Source organism: Dendrobates tinctorius, unplaced genomic scaffold, assembly GCF_039654945.1.
Source record: "Dendrobates tinctorius isolate UK_male_01 unplaced genomic scaffold, ASM3965494v1 ptg000103l, whole genome shotgun sequence".
Taxonomy (NCBI): Eukaryota; Metazoa; Chordata; class Amphibia; order Anura; family Dendrobatidae; genus Dendrobates; species Dendrobates tinctorius.
The window spans coordinates 44096044-44119301 of record NW_027361771.1 but is presented as its reverse complement, the minus strand read 5'-3'; the positions used below and the strand labels follow the sequence as shown (position 1 = coordinate 44119301).

The window sequence follows — 23258 nt, the reverse complement described above, 5'->3', positions numbered from 1 at the left end:
GAGAACCTCTGGAGCATCATCAAAAGGAGCGTCTGATGGCGGGAGGCAGTTCACATCTAAGCAACAGCTCTGGGAGGGTATTCTGTCCACATGCAAAACAATTGAAGCACAAACCATCCAAAAACTGACAAATTCAATGGACGAGAGAGTTCAGAAGCTTCTTTCGAACAAGGGGTCCTATGGGCAAATGTAACATCACCTAGAATCAAGTTTTGACTTGAAAACTGTTTGATTTCATTTTGTAATAAGCTGATAATGCTTATAATTTCACAATTGACCATTTTTTTGTTCAAAATAAAAATAAAAAGGTTGAAAACTCTGCTGTGCATAATAATTTGGATCATGCATTTTGAGTGTTTATTATTTTTAAAAATATACTGTTTTCATAGGCAGTTTGTTCAAAAACATTGCAATTATACTAGAATAGTAGATGACTGGAAAATAGCAATGACTGCAATTCATATAGGTAATTTAGAGAAAATATGAGGAAATATTTTTTGCATAATAAATTGGAACACAGTGTACATATAAGCTTAAGTAGAAAGTTTAAAGTGCCTAGTGCTCATACGCAAAGTCTGATAATTGAAAAGTGCATATATCAGAATCTAATAAGCATGCAATGTATAGTGCACACAGTCAGAGCGTTTTGAATCACTGATATCGCTATATGACCATCCTAGTCACAAAAAAGTTTATAGGATTAAATGTAATTCCATGGGTTTAAATTTCCTGAATACATGTATAGAGATTAATGTATCAGTTGTGTCTCTCACCCCGACGCGCGTTTCGCCTATCTTCCCTGGAAAATTGCAAAATCTTTATTTTTTTTTAATATAGATTGTGATATGTGAAAGAAACAAAATATTTCTAAAAATAAAAAAAATAATGTAACACACAAACCTGATTTAATCATTCTTTTTTTTCTGATGATAACCTCCCTTTAATGGGTTAATAACATAGTCACGACTGAAGAGGTGAAAGATGTGTTGAAATTTTAGTGATAAACATTTTCGTACTGCAAGGATTTGGTTTCTTGGGTCCTAAAAATGATATTTACTATGTATGTAGGATTATGTTCCATCTGGTGAGGGTGAAAGGAGGAGCAGGACCCAGAGCCCAATCGCAAAGTCATCTCATTCACTGATCCATGAGAAGAACAATGATCAGAAGATCCTAGACCTCACTAACAAGATCATTGAACTTCTGACTGGAGAGGTGAGTCCTGCTGGAAATACTGGAACATTGTACCATAATACTAGAGAATAATGTGTTTGGATAATGACTCATTATAATGTGTGTCAGGTTCCAATAAGATGTCAGGATGTCACTGTCCATTTCTCCATGGAGGAGTGGGATTACATAGAAGGACACAAGGATCTGTACAAGGAAGTCATGATGAAGAATCACCGGCTGTTCACATCACCAGGTAAGTTATGTTTAAAAGGGTTCTCCAACTATGAGAGAAAATGCCATCCAATACATATTTCAAATGGCAACACTTCCTAGTCACGTGTCAGGACGGGCTACAGAGAAACCTCATACAGCTGCCAAGACCTGTGTCTCAACTGAGAAGAGCTGTATCACACATACCTAAGTTGCAGGCTGGCAGTAGGGCTGTCATATGGGGGTTATCTTCAGCTTTTCATCCTTCTCAATGTTTGTTTTCCCATTCTAAGCAGTCAATTTCTGTGGACTGCTATAGAGCTGTCAGTCTGAAGGAGGATGATGAAGCTGAAGGTATCTCTGTTGCATTATGTTTGGCAACGAGAATATACAGCTCTGGCAAAAATTAAGAGACCACTGCAAAATTTTCAGATTTTTCTCTTTATAGGTATACTAGCTGAAGAGCCCAGCATTGCCTGGGCATAGTAACCAACTGTGGTTAGTTATAACAAATTATAATGATTATATTGCACATAAGAACATTTCACATCATATATTCAACACTACAGATTTGCAACACAAATTAACTAAACGATTACCCAAGTATTGATGGTATTTTATTTTCAACTCGTTCAAGAGCCTTTTGATAACCAACAGTTTTGGTTTTTCCTTTCGGTGCAAAGATGAACAGATTTTTGGCAGTTCTGACTCTTGAACAGATCACGTAAAGTTGACCATGAGAAAAGCATGGAGATTGCAAATCGATCCCTACTACTTTCAAGGACTGTCCCTGAGCATTGTTAATGGACATTGCAAATAGCAGTTGAACTGGAAACTGGAGGCGTTTAAAATCAAAAAACAAATCAGATGGAATGAGTGGAATTCTTGGAATGAAAATGTCCTCTCCTTTGGCACATCCTGTTTCTGAGCTGTGTATCTAACCCTATCCTGTGTGATAATGTCTGCTGAGCTGTGTACCTAATCCTCTCCTGTGTGATACTTTCTGCTGAGCTGTGTATCTAATTCTATCGTGTGTGATACTGACTGCTGAACAGTGTATCTAATCCTATTCTGTGTGACACCGTCTGCTGAGCCGTGTATCTAACCCTATCCTGTGTGATACTGACTGCTGAGCCGTGTACCTAATCCTATCGTGTGTTACTGACTGCTCAGCCGTGTATCTAATCCTATCCTGTGTGATACTGACTGCTGAGCTGTGTATCTAATCCTATCCTGTGTGATACGGACTGCTGAGCCCTGTATCTAATCCTATTCTGTGTGATACTGACTGCTGAGCCGTGTATCTAATCCTATCCTGCGTGATACTGTCTGCTGAGCTGTGTATCTAATCCTATCCTGTGTGATACTGACTGCTGAGCTGTGTATCTAATCCTATCCTGTGTGATACGGACTGCTGAGCCCTGTATCTAATCCTATTCTGTGTGATACTGACTGCTGAGCCGTGTATCTAATCCTATCCTGCGTGATACTGTCTGCTGAGCTGTGTATCTAATCCTATCCTGTATGATACTGTCTGCTGAGCCGTGTATCTAATCCTATCTTGTGTGATACTGACTGCTGAGCCATGTGTCTAATCTTCTCCTGTGTGATACTGACTGCTGAGCTGTGTATCTAATCCTATCCTGTGTGATACTGGGCTCCCTCTGCAGCCTGTGTCAGAGGGTGGTCTGTTTTGGCACAGTAATAAATTGTGTTATTTCCAGCTTTACAGAAGGACGATAACACCATAGAAATGATAAGAATAATAGGCCTCTGTTACCACAACTGTCTACCATGAAAACTGTTGCTGATAGCAACCAATCACAGCTCATTTTTCATCTTTTAAACAGCTCTGGGACAGCGTGGCGAGTTTTGAGTGGCGACTTTTGTGTTTCGACTTTTATGTGGCAAGGTTGGTGTATGTGTGGTGAAATGTGTGCTGAGGGTGGTATATGTGTTGAAGCACGTGGTAGTGTGTTGCATTTTGTGTGTGTTCATATCCCCGTGTGTGGTGAGTATCCCATGTCAGGGCCCCACCTTAGCTACTGTACGGTATATACTCTTTCGTGCCATCGCTCGCATTCTTTAAGTCCCCCTTGTTCTCATCTGGCAGCTGTCAATTTTCCTCCAACACGTTTCCTTTCACTTTTTCCACTTTATGTAGATACATAACATAGCCTATGACGCTCTCGGGGTCCAGACGTGTGACTGTGCCAAATTTTGTGGCTGTAGCTATGACTGTGCAGATGCCAATCCCGGACATACACACATACATACAAACATATACATACACACACACATTGAGCTTTATATATTAGATTTTTGAGTAAAATGTAAATTGCTCTTTCTTTATTGCTTCATTGGGGACACAGTTAACCATGGGTGTATACTGCTGTCGCTAAGAGGTTGACACTATGCAAAAAAAGGAAAATAGCCCCTCCTCAGCAGTATACACCCACCGACTGGCACAAAGGACCTCAGTTTAAGCTTAGTGTCTGTAGGAGGCGGACCTGGATCTGATCCCAGAGCTGCAGTTTTTTGCTTTACAGGTTACCTGTTTGTATCTTTTAATCTTTTCCCTTTGTTTTTCAGGTTCATCGTTCTAGGGTCACAGGGTGTAATGTCTCACCCTGTTTTCCCGTAGCTATGCGACCGAGAGAGCAGTGTTGTGTGACCCATATCACCCACTCTCGGACCCGCAGGCAGGACCTTATCCCCTGTCACCCTTACTGGTGTTTCAGGGTGATTCCCTGTGGCCTGACTAAAGTATCACAGTCCCTCGTCCAGGCTCTGGAACGCCTTCCAAACTTATCTGCCACCACCAGTGCTCCAAACGCCTTCCAGGGTGATTCGCACGCACCTGACCACGACCTTTGCAGGGACAGGTCGGGAAAAGAGTCTAGGAAGCGTGCTCTCCCCAGCTCCTCTTCCAGTTCCCCGGGCCCCTCTGCATCTTCCAGGATGCCCCTCTCTCCCCATACCTCCTCGGAGGAGGAGACGTTTGGGTCGGATGTGGATTCCCAGTCCGGGTCTGAGTCTGATTTGGACCAGACTTCAAATTTTCTGGACATGGTTTATAGCCTTATCCTGGATATTACTCAAACCCTTAAATTAAAAGAGGATGAGGTTCCCGCTCAAGAGCATTCCGTTTCCTTCAAATGGGTAAAACGTCCTCCTCGGACCTTTTCCAATCATAAAGAGTTTGAAGCGACTATGGCCAAGCACTGGGAGCATCCCCAGAAGGGTTTTCCAGGAAGGAAACAGCTGGACATCCTGAATCCCTTTAGCTCAGACATTGTCGGAAAATGGGCAGAGTCCCCTACGGTGGACCCGCCGATGTCTCGCCTGTCCTCTAACACAGTTCTGTGTCTACCAGATGGTGCGTTTCTTAAGGACGCCACGGACAGGCAGATCCAGTCGTTGGCCAAATCGGCCTTTGAAGCGACTGGTGCCTCCCCCTGCCCCAGCTTCGCCTCCACCTGGGTGGCAAAGTCTATCTTGGCATGGGCCAAAATTCTCCGCCAGGGCATCATAGCAGCAGCTCCCCCGGATGAGCTGGCAGAATTGGCAGACCAGATTGCGCACGCCGGCAAATATCTTCTGGCCGCCTCTTTGGATGCTGCCGCTTGTCCACCAGAGCAAGCAGCAACATCATTGCTATACGCCGCATCCTTTGGTTGAAGGTGTGGAATGCAGATCCAACCTCTGAGAAGTCACTCACCAACCTGGCCTTTCAGGGTTCCAGGCTCTTTGGGTCCAGACTGGACCAGATAATTTCTGACGCTACCGGGGGGAAGAGTACTTCTCTCCCTCAGTCCAGGCCTTAACGTCCTTTCGATAGGAAAAGGCTCCTGCCCTTTCGTTTCTTTCGGCCCTTCTCCTCTTCAGGATCTTCCTGACAGAAAGTCTGCTTGTCCACCCCAAGGGAAAGAAGAAAACCTTCCTTCAAGCCGTCACCTCACTGGGGGCAGAAGGGCCGCTCCAGAAGCCCTCCTCCCCATCAATCTCTTGGAGATCATGGCAATCTTTCTTGCCCTTCTCCGCTGGCAGTCCCTCCTCGCAGGCAAGCTGGTCCGCAATCAGTCTGACAACGCCACGGCCGTGGCTTACATTAACCACCAAGGCGGGACTCGCAGCAAGCAGGCCATGGCAGAGATGACAAAGATTCTGCGATGGGCGGAACGTCCCTGCCATATCCACCGTTCACATTCCGGGAGTGGAAAATTGGGCAGCCGATTTTTTTGAGTCGTCAGGGGCTCGCATCAGGCGAGTGGTCTCTCAACCCCGCCGTCTTCAACCAAATATGCAGAAATGGGGCACTCTGGATGTCGATCTAATGGCATCTCAGATGAACCACAAGGTTCCTCGGTATGTAGCCAGGTCCCGGGGTCCGATGGCCATCGGTTGTGAAGCCCTAGTTATCCCATGGTCCCAGTTTCAGCTGCCCTATTTTGTTCCGCCTCTTCCCTTAATTCCGAGAGTCATAAAAAAGATAAAGGCAAAAGGTATTCCTGTTCTTTTCATAGCTCCAGACTGGCCAAGACGGGCCTGGTATGCAGAGCTGGTGAACTTGCTCATGGACGTCCCCTGGAGGCTTCCAGACTGTCCGGATCTTCTCTCACAAGGCCTCCTCTTCCACCCGAGTTCTCAGTCTCCGAGTTTAAGGGTATGGCCGTTGAGGCCGCAGTCCTGAAGGAAGCTGGTTTTTCTCACAAGGTCATTCAGACCATGATTAGGGCGAGAAAGCCAGCATCCTCACGCATCTACCACAGATGTTGGAAGTCAGTTTGTTTCCAATGTCATTTTCCCTTCCTTCCGTCCTTGGTTTTCTACAGACGGGTCTCGACTCAGGTCTATCGCTCAGTACCCTAAAGGGTCAGGTGTCCACTCTGTGTATCATCTTCCAGAGGGAGCTGTCTTCCCGTCCTCAGGTGAAGACTTTTCTTCAGCGTGTCGCCCACTGGCGCCACCTTACCGTCCTCCAGTGGATCCGTGGGATCTCAATCCTGTTCTTGTCACCCTTCAGTGTGCGCCTTTTGAGCCAATTCAGGATAACTCCTTTTCTCTCTTGTCATGGAAAGTGGCCTTTCTTGTCGCCATTACGTCTGTTAGAAGGGTTTCCGAGCTGGCAACATTGTCCAGCTGTTCTCCTTTTCTGATCCTACACCAAGATAAAATAGTCCTTCGACCCGTTCCTTTCTGCCCAAGGTAGTTTCCACCTTTCACATCAATGACGACATTGTCCTTACTTCTCTATGTCCTTCTCCGTTCATCCCCTGGAAAAGTCCCTCCACATGCTGGACTTGGTCAGAGCTATTCGAGTCTACCTTTCTAGGACTGCTTCTTTTCGTCAGTCCGATTCCCTATTTGTCGTCTCTGAAGGTCGTTTAAAGGTGCTCCCAGCTTCTAAATCCACTATTGCTCCTTGGATTCGTTCGGCGATATTGGAGGCATAACGCGTTCAGGACAGCCTCCTCCAGAAGTGAGGGCTCACTCCACCCGGGCCTTGGGGGCTTCCTGGGCTGCTCGTCACCAGGCTTCAGCTTTGCAGATCTGCAAGGCTGCAACCTGGTCGTCCTAACACACCTTTGCAAGGTTTTACAGGGTTAATACCCACGCTTCGGCCAACGCAAGCCTGGGTAGGAAGGTACTGCAGGCGGCGGTTTCCCACCAGCCGACCTAAGTCCAGTTTTTTTCTTTACATATCGCTCTCTTTTTCCCACCCTTGGGACTGCTTTTGGACGTCCCATGGTTATATGTGTCCCCCAATGAAGCGATAAGGAAAGAGGGATTTTTGGTACTTAACGTAAAATCTCTTTCTTGAAGCCTTCATTGGGGAACACAGCACCCTCCGTAATGTTTGTTCCATTGTTGGCCTACGTGCCCTTGTTTTGGGTTGGTACATAGGTTGTCCTTCTAGTTGCTTCTCCCACTGCTTTAACACCGACTCAGTTGCTTTGTGCCTGTCGGTGGGTGTATACTGCTGAGGAGGGGCTATTTTCCTTTTTTTGCATAGTGTCCGCCTCCTAGTGACAGCAGCATACACCCATTGTTACCTGTGTCCCCCAATGAAGGCTCCAAGAAAGAGATTTTGCGGTAAGTACCAAAAATCCCTATTTTATATAAACTACTGACAACATGTCTTCGAATTTCCAAGCACTAAATTTTGTATTTATTTTCAGAAAATGAGAAATGGTCAAAACAACAAAAAAATGCAGTGCTTGCAGACCTCAAATAATGCAAAGAACACAAGTTCATAATCATTTAGGAACAACAATACTAATGTTTTAACTCAGGAAGAGTTCAGAAATCAATATTTCGTGGAATAACCATGATTTTTAATCACAGCTTTCATGTGTCTTGGCATGCTTTCCACCAGTCTTTCACACTGCTTTTGGGTGACCTTATGCCACTTCTGGTAGAAAAATTTAAGCAGTTCTTCTTTGTTTGATGGCTTGTGACTATCCATCTTTCTCTTGATTACGTTCCAGAGGTTTTCAATGAGGTTCAGGTCTGGAGATTGGGCTGGCCATGACAGGGATTTGATGTGGTGGTCTTTCATCCACACATTGATTGACCTAGCTGTGTGAAAAATGAAGATGAATGAATTCATGGAGATCAACATCCAACACTGCGTAGACACCATCACGTTTCTCAACACAGTGATTCTAGAGCAATGCTCCCATCCTTTATGGGAAATATGTAAAACATGCAAAACACAAGCCGCGGAGACACCATCACATGTTTCTCAACGCAAGCAATGACTAGCCAGGTCTTTCCCCGGGAAGGAACAACCACGGGAAGGGCAGACTCCAATGAAGGAAACCACCTATGCCAAAACATGGTATCCATCCACAGACAGCTGTTTCGGGGTATTGCCCCTCATCAGTGTGGAGTAGGAAACTGGCCAGTAGGAGCAATGCCTAGTAAAAGACTGTGAAAAATGAGGATGAATGAACTCATGTAGATCAACATCCAACACTGCGGAGACACCATCACATGTTTCTCAACTCAGTGATTCTAGAGCAATGCTCCCATCCCTTATGGGAAATATGTAAAACATGCAAAACACAAGCCGCGGAGACACCATCACATGTTTCTCAACGCAAGCTTGTGTTTTGCATGACCTAGCTGTGTGGCATGGCGCATTGTCCTGCTGGAAAAAACAGTCCTCAGAGTTGAGGAACATTGCTTCAGCAGAAGGAATCAACTGTTTTTCCAGGATAACCTTGTATGCAGCTTGATTCATACGTCCTTCGCAAAGATTAACCTGCTCAATTCCAGCCTTGCTGAAACATCCCCAGATCATCACCGATCCTCCACCAAGTTTCACAGTGGGTGCAAGACACTGTGGCCTGTACGCCTCTCCAGGTCTCCGTCTAACCATTAGACGACCAGGTGTTGGGCAAAGCTGAAAATTAGACTTATCAGAGAAGATTACTTTACTCTAGTCCTCTATGGTCTAATCCTTATGGTCTTTGGCAAACTTCAGCCTGGCTCTCCTTTGCTTCTCATTGATGAAAGGCTTTTTTCTACCTTTACATGACTTGAACCCTGACTCTAGGAGCTTCTTACGACCTGTTATTGCTGTGCACTTCACCCCAGCTGCCATTTGCCATTCCTTTTGTAGGTCACTTGATGTCATCTTGCGGTTGCTGAGTGAAAGAAATTAAAAAGAATCATTCAGTATTCGGTCAGTTTGTTCCCTCAGTATTTGTAGCTCAAACCAGGGTGATAAACACAGAAGTAGTGACATGTTTCTATTATACTTTTCCTCTGATTGCTCCAGCCCTGGTTTAGGCTTACAAATACTGAGGTAAAAAAGTCACCAAATACTCAACGTATGAACATGGCCTGAGATGGAGTAGCAAAAACCGGGTGACAGAATCCCTTTAACAATGTTTTCAAAAAGTGAAAACTTTCTCAACTGAGGATTGTAACCTTCAGCCCATATTTAACTGTGTAAGACGCAAATATTTTATTAGCAACTATCGCTAATAATTAATATAATTATATAATGAGAGATGATCTAGCACCATAACTGATAATCCCCAATCACTGGAGATCATCAAAGGGCTTCTCCATGATGCATTTCAAATGACAATCCCATACTAGTCAATGTCAGGATGGCCTGCAGATCAAAGACATATGGCTCCTGAAACCTGTGTCTCAACTAACGTTGTATCACACATGCTTCAGTTTTTTGGAAGAAAGGCTGTGAAATATGAAGAGATATACAGCTCTGGAGAAACTAAGATGCCACTGCACAGTTTTATAAAAATCAGCTTCAGACTTCCGGGAGGTGGAACCTGGTAATGGTCGCATTTTAGCAGAGCTCCCAGACCTTCGGGGGGTATCAGACGGCCCGGACAAGGTCTGGACTAGGATCCTCATTGGAGGATACTGCTCTCCGGCGAACCCGGAGTCACAGGGCGCAGGCAGTGCTGCATGGTATAAGCGACCCAGGGAGTGGGATGCAGAGACAGGAGAGCACACTGCGCAGTTCTACAAACCTCGTGGCGGCACACAAAAGAAGCGTTCCCCGGGGTCACATACCTGACAGCTGGAGAGAGACGAGTCAAGGCTGCAGGAGACCGGACCTTGGTGCAGACCCCGGCCACTAGCGGTGAGTGCTGGGAGGAAGGCACACATCAAATGGCGCCATCTTTACTGGGAGACACAGAGGCACAGCTGAAGTGGATACAGCTTGGGCCAGGCCACCTTTTAGTGTCCCTAGGCTATAGATAGTCCAGGGCAGAGACCGGGAGAACAAGAGAGAAGTGGGCCGACAGTATCGGGATATAAAGAGGCACAGTGAGGTGAAGGAGATTGGGGGGCGGAGCTAACCCCATGCATGCCATCTTCCCTATGAGACAGTTATAAAGGAGCAGCAAGGCAGCAATACCAGCTCTTCGCTGCAGGTGGCAGCAGACACTTTTCTTATAACCACTTGGACCTCTAATGTGCTTCATGATACTTTTTAATTACTTGAGACTGTTCTGTGGGTATCCATGGTAACCTAGACACTGATGTAACCAAACATCTATAAGCGACATTACCGACTTCTGTGCTAGGTGAAAGAGACTGTAAAATTGTCCCACAAAAGGTGCCTCCTGTTCCTCTTGCCACAAGTCATTTGTTTGTGAACAGTAGCACTGCTGGCACATACCTGCAGGGGACAGTGACGTAAAGCTGTCCCACATAAGGTGCCTTCTATTTCTTTTCCCATAAGACATTTGTTTGTGAGCAGCAGCACCACCGGCACTTCTTTGCAGGGGCAGTGCCTATCACACTTCATATTTCCTAACTACAAACCCACCGATTTTGGTTACAAATACCACTAACTCTAATTGTTTGAGTTTGTTCCGAACTTGATAACATTAACCCACCCAGGCACCGATGTAATCGTTTGGTGAATAGTGATATTGCCAACCTCTTTGCTTACAAATATTGGCACTCAGAATACCATGGATAAATTTGTGGGCAAAAATACTAAAAGTGGCAGGGGTTCCACACGCAATCAGTCTGGCACTCCTCCAACAATTACAGCCACTGACACTAATGGCGAGGACTCGCAATCCATCGCAAAAGCCATCTTAGACCGATTAATGACCGAAATTGAAAAGCAGCAAGTCTATTATCCATCTTCCTTGGACATGATTGTCTCACAGGTCAATGCTGAGGGATCACGTCTTGATGAGGCTGAGCAGAGAATCTCGGTCTTAGACGATGTCACTTAGGATCTTAAAGAAAAGTTAGATAATAAGAAAAAAGACATCTCTAGTTTAATGGATAAGGTGGATGATCTTGAAAACAGGTCTCAGCGCAACAACTTGATACTGGTGAGCCTTCTGGAGTCAATTCCTCATTCTGATTTGATAAAATTAACTTTGGAATGGTTACCAAAAATGTTAAACATACAGCCAACATCTGGAATGGTTGCCATTGAAAGAGCCCATAGATTAGGACCTCCCAGAGGAGGGGAAAAAGACAGGCCGAGACCAGTCATCTTCAAACTCCTGGACTTCCAGGACAAAGTGCGCATACTGTCGGCATATAGAAAGAAACAATCCTTGTCATATAACAGCAACAAAATCCTCCTCTTCCAGGACTACTCTGCTGCCCTGGCAGCCAGGCGCAGAGCTTTCAATCCTGCTTGCAAAATTTTAGTGGACAAAAATATTCGCTTTGGGCTGCAATATCCTGCGGTCCTGCGCTATGGCTTGTCGGGAAAAAATTGGGTCTTTAATGACCCGAAAGAGGCCCTAAAGATCCTCCAGGGAGAGTTTCAAGTGATGCAGTCGGAACATGGAGATACTTGAACTAATGGAGCCAACTCGGTTTGACCCTATTTTGGCGATGTCGCTGTTTATAACTCTTTTGTTTCTTCTTTTTTTCTGGGCATGTTAGCCCTTCAAGTTTTGCTCATTCTGCTTTTAAACAATATAGCTTTAAATGAAAAATTGAATTTGTTAAAGTTATTGGGGGTTGTGATGGGGGTGGGTCTCCGCGTGTACATACATAATACTATTAGTTTGGGGGGGTTTTGCACCTACTCGCTGGGATGGGCGGGAACCTCATTTACATCTGGTAGAATCTGGGCAACTATCGCTGCGCATGGGAATGGGTTGATGACTGACCAAACAATTTTGGAGGGGTCCACGATTCGCTCCCTCCACTGGTGCTCATGGAATGTTAATGGGTTAAATTCACCGATTAAGTGAAAAAAGTTTTGAATTATCTACACAGTGCAAATTTTCATATTATTTTTTCTACAAGAAACACATTGGATAAAGGATAATCACCCATCTCTTTATAGTAGGAAATATGCTTTGTGTGCTGAGGCATCATACTCAAAAAATCAGCGGGGAGTAGCCATACTGATCAATAAATGCATTAACTATGACATCTTAGAGGTGCTAAAATTACAAAAGAAGGAACGATCTTTAGTCTGGTTAACATATATGCCCCTAATACCCCGGACTCACAATTTAAAGCAAAAATATTGGAGAGTGTGGCAGGCTGGGACTCATCTCAGATTATTGTGGGTGGTGACTTCAACGAGGCTCACGACGCTTCTATGGACAGGCTAATGCTCAAACACAGCAACAAACAACACAGGGTTGCTGTATACAGTCACTGGTGGAACATTTAGGCCTGATTAACATTTGGAGAGTACAGCACCCATTAGAGCGAGATTTTTCTCACTACTCCCATGTACATGAATCATACACTAGGATAGATTAATGGCTATTATACTCATCATTATCATCAGTTCTGCAGTCGGATATACTGAATATCCACATATCAGACCATGTTCCTATAACATTCACATCTAGTCTAATGAACCCAATATACTGTAAGAGAAGGTGGTGGTTTCCCTCGTATCTCTATCAGTCAGATGACATAAAAAAATACCTTCAGCTCTCCTGGGACGTCTACAAGAATGACAATCGGGATCATTGTGACGAGGCAGATTTATTTTGGGCAGCCTCTAAGGCTGTTTTAAGGGGCCAAATTATATCCTATGTCAGACACAAAAAGAAAAGATTATTAGAATGAACGTTGGTAGCACAGCATACAAAGAATTTAAATCCAACACTACATCACTAACAAAACAGAATTTTCTAGAGACCAAAGAGGAAGCAGATGCTTTGGCGCACGAGATAGCCCTATACAATCTAGATTACCAAAAACATAAATATTTTAAGTGGTGTAACAAACCAAGGAAGGTACTCGCCTCCCTCATGAGGCCATACAGAACGGTTACGAGGATACACAAAATACAACAACATAATGGCCCTATTGTAATAAAAAATGAGAAGATAGTAAATGAGTTCAGATCTTTCTTTGGGGACCTATATAAATCAGAACCAGGGGGTGGGGGGCAGGTGCACAAAATTTCTACAAAATAACGTGGCACCAAAACTCACTGAAGATCAAATAAAAATTCTTAACTCTCCTATTACTACTGCCAAAGTTCTTCAGGTTACCAATACGCTAAAAATAGCTAAAGCCCCTGGTCCAGACGGGTTCAGCAATGAACATTATAACATTTTGGGAGCTTCCGTGGCACCTCATCTTTGTCACGTATACAATAATATAGTGGGGAAGGGTCGTCTCCCTGATTTAATGAGGCTGTTATCATTGTTTTTCCCAAACCAGGCAAAAATCACATGCAGGTCGAGGGGTATAGACCAATTTCATTACTTAACTCTGACTTCAAGATATTTACTAAGATTTTGGCTCACAGACTCCAGAAAATAATTCCAAAATTGATTACACTCCAACAAACAGGATTTGTTCACGGTAAATCCATTACATATAACATTAGAACGGCATTGGGAGCCATATCTTTCAGTAGAGCACATAAATGTTAGCGGAGCATTGTGGTCAGCCTCTATGCCGATAAGGCATTCAATAGGGTGGCCTGGGACTATCTGCATGACATACTGGCGTTCAGGGGGTTTGACCCATGGTTTTGTGATGCCATTAAAGCGATTTACAGAGATCCGGTGTCCAGGCTGTCCATAAATAACTCTGTCGAAGCCCTTCGAGATTCAGCGGGGTACACGCCAGGGTTGCCTGCTGTCTCCTCTGTTGTTTAATGTGGCACTAGACCCACTACTGAAGGCCCTCCAGAATCTGTTAGAGTTTGAAGGCATAGGGGTTGGAAATACCTCAGTCAAAATTTCAGCTTTTGCTGATGACATACTTTTGTTCATCGCCAATCCAACCCAAGCAGTTCCAGTTATTATGGAGGTCCTGGGGGATTTTGGCAGATATTCGGGCTTCAAAGTTAATTACAATAAATCTGAGGCCTTGGCACTTTTCAGATCTGGTAGGTTGTCTGACCCTTTGTTTCCATTTCACTGGAGCCAGGAGTCTATTAGATACTTGGGTATTCAGCTCCCTGCGGACCCATCAGTTTTATATAGAATTAATTACAGACCACTAATTTCATCAATAACAAGTCTCTTAAACTCTTGGAAGCATATTACACTATCCTTCTCAGGTCGTTGCCACCTTATCAAAATGGTAGCTTTCCCTAAACTAATGTACACTTTTTAAACGGTTCCAATTCTATTATCTAAAGCAGACCTCAAACTGTTAAATATGGCTTTCTGGAAATGTATAAGGGGGAATTGGGTAGGACACATATAGGAATATCAAAGCTACAGGCATTGAGAGTGGTGAGGGGAATCAATTTTTCAGATATAGGCAAATATAACTTGGCAGCTAATTTTCAGTACACTATAGACTGGATAGGGGAGTCTCTCATTTTACTAATGTAGGTTTAGACCAACAATTAAGTTTGCATATCTCGTTGACCGCCTTATTGCATCTGAGCAATAAGGAAATTCCAGCTGTCGTTCCGGAACACCCAACATTATGGCAGACAGTGGTGACGTGGAGGCGATGTAGGAAGCTTTGCAAATTAAATACTAGACTATCCCCATTTCAACCTTTTTTAGGTAACCCTGGTTTCTTAAAGGGCTCTCAACCTTCATCTTATAGAGTTCTCACAGATCAGGGATGCATTCTGGCAATAGACTTAATGGACCTTAGATTCTCCATGCTCAGCATCACAATGCTTTCCGCGGTTTAATAACAGCCCTTTTCTATTTCTCCAGGCATGAAGTTTGGTCCAAAAATGTGTCTCTGATGGAGGGGGGGGGGGGTAATGGGGGGAATGGCATGGATAAGTGTCTCAGGAATGCGAGATTACAAGGGGCATCCTCAAGTAGTATATATTCGCTACTACGCAAAAGTTGGTAATGGGAGGGGAGAAACATGGGACCAACGAGATGGTTAAAGGATATACCGGGCTTAGAGGTGGGTGACTTCCTGGAGGCCACGATAGCACAAAGGAAGATCCTAGTGTACAGTAGCTATACTGATATGGCTCTATTGATCCTACACAGGGCATACATCACCCCTTATATCCAATCTAGAATGTCTCCCTCAACATCTTATTCATGCTCTAAATGCAAAGCACGAAACACAGACATATACCACCATCTGTGGAGTTGTACAAAAATACAGGGGCTCTGGAGAACAATACATGAGAAACTGCAGGAGATGTGTGGGCTGTCTTTAATATACTGGAGGAGGCTCAGGGTAAACTACCCAAGCATATTACAGCTACTCTAACGATTTGGGCCTCAGCCACCAGGAAAAGCATATTGCACCATTGGTTGAGTCCGACGGTGCCACCACAATCCCTTATTCACACTAAGGTTATGTTTCTTTTCAAAATGGACTGGCTGGATGCATTAACCAGTAAGGAGAGAATGACGGGGAAATTTTTGAAAACATGGTCTCTATTTATTCCATGTCTTCCTTCGGTATTAAAAAATAAGTTACGTGCTCAATTTGAGAATACCCAATAGTACCTACTACAGCAAATAAGTGGACATACACCAATTCCTTAACATAATTTCAGAACTGGTGCACACAGAGTGAGGGGGGGGGGGAGAGTATTTTGGGAATTTTAATATTAGTTTTTGTTTTTTCTTTAAAGTGTTAAGGATGATAGATGTTTTATTATTGCATTCGCCTTAGACATGTCTCAAAACAGGAATGCAGGTTCCCTGGTTTATGGTACAAGTTTTTAATGGATGGTATACGTCTTACTATACTTGCAGTTTAGTCAGGATCCTGAAAGTTATATGTTTATAAAAAGTGTGGTATTTTCCTTTTTACCCTTTGCTAGATCTGTATCTCATTTATCTTTAATGTCAGGGCTATATGCATTGATGGCATGTACTTTTTTATGATTGAGTTTGAAAATTCAATAAAAAAAGTAAAAAAAAAAAATCAGCTTCTCTACATGTCTGACAGCCATTCCATTCCAGTGTCAGTTGAATTCCAACCAGAGTACACCTCATTCTACTTAATGTGCTTCTGATTAGGTGATCACCTGAACCAAATCTTATTTAACGAAGGAAAGTATAAAAAAAACCCTGCTGTGGTGTTCACAATCCTCTTGCAATAGGACAAGCTGGATGGCAAAACAAGTGCTAGTAATATCCCAAAGTAAATAACTTGATCCCAAGTACAGAATACATATTCTAATGGCAATGGACCCTGGTATCATTCCAGGATATATGTGGGGAATAGTTCCCTATGGAGCTCCCAATTAACTAGAACACCCAAACACAATTGGAGCAGAAATCCATACACAAAACAAGCATAAGGTACAAATCTTGCTTTTTTAATACAAAAAGGTCTAAAAGGACATCTTTACATAGTAGTACAAACTAAGACAGACATGTAAGACAAAGGTCAGAGTGCACCACAATTGGAAAAATAACGTGCTGCCAACATACAGATGTTCAGCACAGGAAACAAGCCGAAGTCCCCCTCCGGGCCCCACATATAAATCCAAACATTATTTTAAGTATACCAACGACATGCGCCAATGATGGTGGACTGGAGGAGTACATAAGGAGGTTTGGAGGGACGCCCATTACACCAGGACCCCCCCGAGGAAGCTATCGCGAAACGCGCGTAGGGGTACCCACTGACCAATGGACACCAGCACGGGTAATGGCTAGAGGCAAAACTGCCCTCTTCTCTCTCTATACCCCTTCACTTTGCTAACTGATCCTTCATGGTTACATATTTGTGGGACATGTCTATAATCTTTTTTTGATCGGTGGCCATAGGGTTAATAGTTTAGAGTGAGAATTTGGACCCCATGCACACCTACACTTTAGGCCATTATGTGACGGCCATGTTGGAGATACTCAAAATAATGTTTGGATTTATATGTGGAGCCCGGAGGGGGACTTCGGCTTGTTTCCTGTGTTCAACATCAGTATGTTGGCAGCACGTTATTTTTCCAATTGTGGTGCACTCTGACCTTTGTCTTACATGTCTGTCTTAGTTTGTACTACTATGTAAAGATGTCCTTTTAGACCTTTTTGTATTAATAAAGCAAGATTTGTACCTTATGCTTTTTTGTGTATGGATTTCTGCTCCAATTGTGTTTGGGTTTTCTAATATCCCAAAGTAATAGGAATGAAAAAATAACTTTTAACCATGCCAAAGGAGTTGAAAAGAAAAGTCTTGAGTGAGGAAAAGAAGGGCTCAATTCTGGCTTTACTAGAAGAGGGATACAGTGAGCGTCATGTTGCCTCCATCCTTAAAATTCCTAAGACGGAAGTCCATTACAACAAAGTCAAGCAGCAGACATTGGGGACAACAAAGCTACAGACCGGCAGAGGGCGAAAACGACTCTCCACTAACCGGGATGACTGTCATCTTATTCGAATGTCACTCGGCAACCGCAGGATGACATCAAGTGACCTACGAAAGGAATGGCAAATGGCGGCTGGAGTGAAGTGCACGGCAAGAACCGTTCATAACAGGCTCCTAGAGGCAGGGTTCAAGTCATGTAAAGGTATAAAAAAGCCTTTCATCAATGAGAAGCAAAGGAAAGCCAGGCTGAAGTTTGCCAAAGACCATGAGGATTGGACCATAGAGGACTGGAGTAAGGTAATCTTCTCTGATGAGTCTAATTTTCAGCTTTGCCACACACCTGGTCGTCTAATGGTTAGACGGAGACCTGGAGAGGCATACAAGCCACAGTGTCTTGCACCCACTGTGAAATTTGGTGGAGGATCGGTGATGATCTGGGGATGCTTCAGCAAGGCTGGAATTGGGCAGGTAAATCTTAGCGAAGGACGTATGAATCAAGTCGCATACAAGGTTATCCTGGAAAAACAGTTGATTCATTCTGCTCAGGCAATGTTCCCCAACTCTGAGGACTGTTTTTTCCAGCAGGACAATGCGCCATGCCACACAGCTAGGTCAAACAATCTGTGGTTGAAGGACCGCCACATCAAATCTCTGTCATGGCCAGCCCTATCTCCAGACCTGAACCCCATTGAAAATCTCTGGAATGTAATCAAGAGGAAGATGGATAGTCACAAGCCATCAAACAAAGAAGAACTGCTTACTTTTTTTCTACCAGGAGTGGCATAAGGTCACCCAACAGCAGTGTGAAAGACTGGTGGAAAGCATGCCAAGACACATGAAAGCTGTGATTAAAAATCATGGGTATTCTACAAAATATTGATTTCTGAACTCTTCCTGAGTTAAAACGTTAGTATTGTTCTTTCTAAATGATTATGAACTTGTTTTCTTAGCATTATTTGAGGTCTGCAAGCACTACATTTTTTTTGTTCTTTTGACCATTTCTCATTTTCTGAAAATAAATACAAAATTTATTGCTTGGAAATTGGGAGACATGTCAGCAGTTTATCGAATAAAAGAGCAATTTACATTTTACTCAAAAATATACCTATAAAGAGAAAAATCAGACAAACTGAAAATTTTGCAGTGGTCTCTATATTTTTGCCAGAGCTGTATATGTGGTAAGTACAAAGGACTGGAGCATGACTTACTTCTAAAGACCATACTAAGGACTAAGGGACGCTGATTACGGATAGAAGAAAGGTGATTCCGACAGCTAAATAGGAAAGGGTTTTTACAGTTATATCAGTCAGAATGTGGAATGCCAACCACATGAGGTAGTAATGGCAAACATTATAACAGCTTTTAAAAAAGGGCTGGAAGATTTCTTTGATCCACATAACATTGCAAAATATACCATAGTTACGTTAGTGACAAATGTACTACTGGTAGAGGAAAGTTGAACCTGATGGACCTAGGTCTTTTTTCAACCTATGTAACTATGTAACATGGCCTAAAAGCAACATAATGTAAGGGCAGAGTCCCTGAATTCAGAAATTTGTCATTTACTGGGCTAATTGCTGCAATTATGATAAAATCAGTATTTTATCTGTGACAGATGTACCAGTTCTCTGAATGCAGAACTGTGTATAACCCCATTGATTGGCATCTTTTTGCAATCTATAATTCTGGCATTTTGATGCTCTTTCTCGTTTACTGTTTACCTATCAGGTTAAATAATTTTCTATTTTGATAGGTCGGACTTTTATGGACATAGCAATACCACATGTGTATTTTTTTGGTTTTTCATATGGTGGTAAAGAAGGTTTTTTTTGTGTTTTTATTTTTTCATATTTTTGAAAACATACAGTTAACTGTTTTTAGTCTCTTTAGATGACTTGAACCTGTGATTGTCTGATCGCTTGACTATAGTATTGCTTTGTATAGCAAAAATGACTCCCTCCTATGACCTCCCATTACAGGCTTTTATAGGAGTACCATCATGACAGGTACAGGTTTCTTCAGGAGATCCCTGGCTATGATGACAAACCCATCACCCTGCAATCACGTCACAGGGGCAGTAAGGCTGTGTGCACACGGTGCGGTTTCTGCTGCGTTTCCGCAGCGGTTTTGCCCCTGCGGAAACGCAGCAGTTCCGCTGACCAAGTACAGTACAATGAAACCCTATGGGGTTTCAAAAACGCTGTGCTGACGGTGCGTTTTTTTCCGCGCGGTTTTGCTGCGGTTTACAAACCGCAGCATGTCAATTGTTTGTGCGGTTTCCGCAGCGGTTTCATACCTCTACCATAGTAGAGGTGTGAAACCGCAGGGCAAAACCGCAGACCAAAACGCAGGAAAACCGCAGGTCACTTTACCTGCGGTTTTACCTGCGTTTCCGCGCGGAAAAAACCGCAGCGGAATCCGCAACGTGTGCACATAGCCTTAGAGCAAAACGCCCACTGATTGATAGTGACATATAACAGGTCAACAGTCGCAGGTTGAGTTCTGCTTCACTCACAGCTATTAGAGACAGATGATGACTGAATAACACAGCCATCACCTTCCAGCATAGAATTGTGAGCCAACTTATGAGCTACCATTTTGTTGCTAAACATTTTTTTATTAGTCTCTTAGCGGTATGCATGCTGTGCAGTGTCCATGTGTTTTTATACTTAGCAATTGATTTTTTTTATGGCCTGAAATGACCATTTATATTGATAAAACTGATATCTAATGAAATTTCTCTTTGTCCATCAGGTGGATCTGTCCACAAACAAACAGCCGGAATACCTTACATAGCTGCTAGTTCACCGACTAATAAAACCGGTCACGACAGTAAGACTGGCAAGGAGTCGGAAGCCGGACACTTATCCCTTATTGAAAAAAGCAAGAAAAGCACTTTGGAGAAAACTAAACATGAAGAATCAAGGAGTGAAGAAAATATTGTATATGACATAAATAGAAATGCAAAATGTACATCTACCAGTCAGTCGTCTTATCCACAATGTCCATCCATTGATATTGCGGAAGAAACAAACTCATGTAGTAGAGAAAACATCCCAGACCACAACACCTTTAACCCCACAGAATGTACTCAACAATTTCCATCGATCCATATTAAGGAGGAGCCAGTCTCTTGTGATGAAGGAGATAACGCAGATGCTGAGATTTATATGCAGACTGATCATAGACAACAGTATCTATCACCTCATTTTAGGGAAGCAATAGTCTCTCGTGGTAGTATCGCAGACCTTGAGTTCATTACACCTACTGCTCGTACACAACTTTATGCTTCTATTCATATTGAGGAGGAACCAGTCTCATACGACGGAAAAATCACAGATACAGGCGGTTATTTACCTGTGGATCATGGTCATCGTTACCCTTCTATTCTTATTGAGGAAGAAGCAGACACACGTGAAGGAGGAAACCGTACTACTGTTTATACACTCACAGATCCTAGACAACAATATCCTGGACCTCGTATTAAGGAGGAACCAGTCTCATATGATGGCAGAAACCTCACAAATTCCAACTTTTATACACCCAGAAACCATACACAGCAATATTCAGCCCTTCATATTAAGGAGGAACCAGTCTTCTGGGAAGAAGAAAGTCTTACAATCCCCTCTAGCAATGCACAATCTGATTATACCTCTCCTCAGGATATGAATGATGCAGAATTTATCGAATATATAAGTATACACAACGGACAGACTCATGACTATGGTGATTACAGCAACCAGTTATTTTTCAATTCTAAGCGAGTTAAGTCGGAAAAAATCCCAGTAGAACAGTACCCATTATACAAATATGGAAAATGTTTTTCAGAACCTTCAAATCTGTTTACCCATCATCGGATTAGTAATTCAGACTTACCTTTTGAATGTTCGTACTGTGGAAAAAGCTTTGTGTATTACACTCATCTTGTGACCCACCAGAGAATCCACACAGGAGAGAGGCCATATGCGTGTTCTGTCTGCGGGAAGCGTTTTGCGCATAACTCGACTCTTATCACTCATCAGCGGATACACACAGGAGAACGACCATACGGTTGCTTCCAGTGTGGCAAATGTTTTACAAAAAAATCAAATTTAACAACTCACAACCGCATTCACACAGGAGAAAGGCCTTATGCCTGCACCAGATGCGGGAAAAGCTTTGGAAGCAAGAGTCATTTTAATAGACACATTAAAATTCACAAGAAGGAAACAAGCCTTTTTTAAGACTTACATAAAAAGCTCCAGTTTTCTTGTGTCGAGATCATGTGAGGCGAGTTCGAGCGGCGCATTAATGTTAACATTTGGTACATTAGCTAGTTTATATTAAATTATTTGAGCAAAAAAAAAAAAGATTTGTAATCAATTTCTAACGAAGTTATAAAACGAAAAATAGCGTAGATGATTATTTTTTTTTTAATCTGGCTGAAAGCTGACTTGTCTTATTAACTGTTTTCTTACATTGTTTTTTTATTGCGTCTTTATATGTTTTTTTTTTTAAGAATGTTAACAACTAAATGGCAATAAAATGGAAACCTCATTCATATACATTAACAAAACAAGGGACCAAATTCCAAACATACAGCAGATGGCAACTTTATTGGAACTGTATTTGATAAATGTCATTATGTTGAGAAGGCGGACATTAAACTTAAGCAATCCATTTGACTCAGGTGTTACAGGTGTAAATGATTAAGGCTCCGATTTTACATTGTGATGTGCTGAGAATTGGATCTCAGAACTACCTGAGATTTGCCACAGTTTCACAGTAAGTCCACGTGAGGCATAGAAAATCATATGCAGTTACACACAGTAATTTTTCCTTTTTATATGCTTTACCGCCCGAGACATGCTGTGAAACTGTAGTAAATCACACAGATTTTGAAAATTATTTTCTCCCAGTCTAGTAATTAGTCCCCTAAAGCCCAAATAATGATGATGTGGCCCCTACACAGGAATAATTTTCCATATTGTAGCCTCTAAACAGTAGTAATGTCCCCCATACAGTATTAAGGTCTCCCATTCTGGCCCCCATACAGTATTAATTTCCTTTATTTTGTCCCTAATATCATAATCTCCCCATTCGGGACCTCAGAGCAATAAAGCCCTCCATTCAGTATAACGTCCCCCATTTTGGCCCCCATTCAGAATAAGGTCCCTTATTCTGGTCACCATACAATATGATATCATACATTCCAGCCCTCATATAGTAATCATTTCCCCATTCTGATCCCATTCAGTATTACCCCCCCCCACTCTAGTCCCCATATAGTAATAGTGTTCCCCATTCTGGTCCTGCAACAGTAATAATGTCCCCATTCTGCCTCTTATAGAGTTTAATGTCCCCATCTGTGGCCCTATATAGCGTAATAATGTTCCCCATTTTGGCTCCAATATAGGAATAATTCCAACGTGGCATTTTACATAGCAATTAAATAAACATCCCTTTCACTCACCTGTCCCATGATAAGCAGTTCCTTCTTCTATTGCTCAGTGCAGGGGCACAATGCGGTAACATAATTGCGCTGCCCAGGGTGGGACGCTTGACGTTGAAGTGTCATGTATAGGTGGTATTGCAGGGCACGGAGCCAGTGCCTTTCCGCTTTGTGTAGATTTCAACTGGATGTTCATCCAAGGACATATATCTACCTAAAGTGCTGTCACAGGCGGGCC

The 23258-nt window shown here is 42.9% G+C and overlaps 1 protein-coding gene across 1 annotated transcript in view; it reads left to right on the top strand.

The window, feature by feature from the left end:
* Positions 1-22253, top strand: part of LOC141100107 (uncharacterized) — a 54682-nt gene extending 32429 nt beyond the window's left edge. The window contains exons 3-5 of the mRNA XM_073588342.1: positions 1069-1215; positions 1303-1426; positions 20344-22253. Of these exons, the coding sequence (XP_073444443.1) occupies positions 1069-1215; positions 1303-1426; positions 20344-21812 (1740 nt within the window). The 3' untranslated portion in view covers positions 21813-22253. The remainder of the gene's footprint in view (positions 1-1068; positions 1216-1302; positions 1427-20343) is intronic.
* The last annotated feature ends 1005 nt before the right edge of the window (positions 22254-23258 follow it).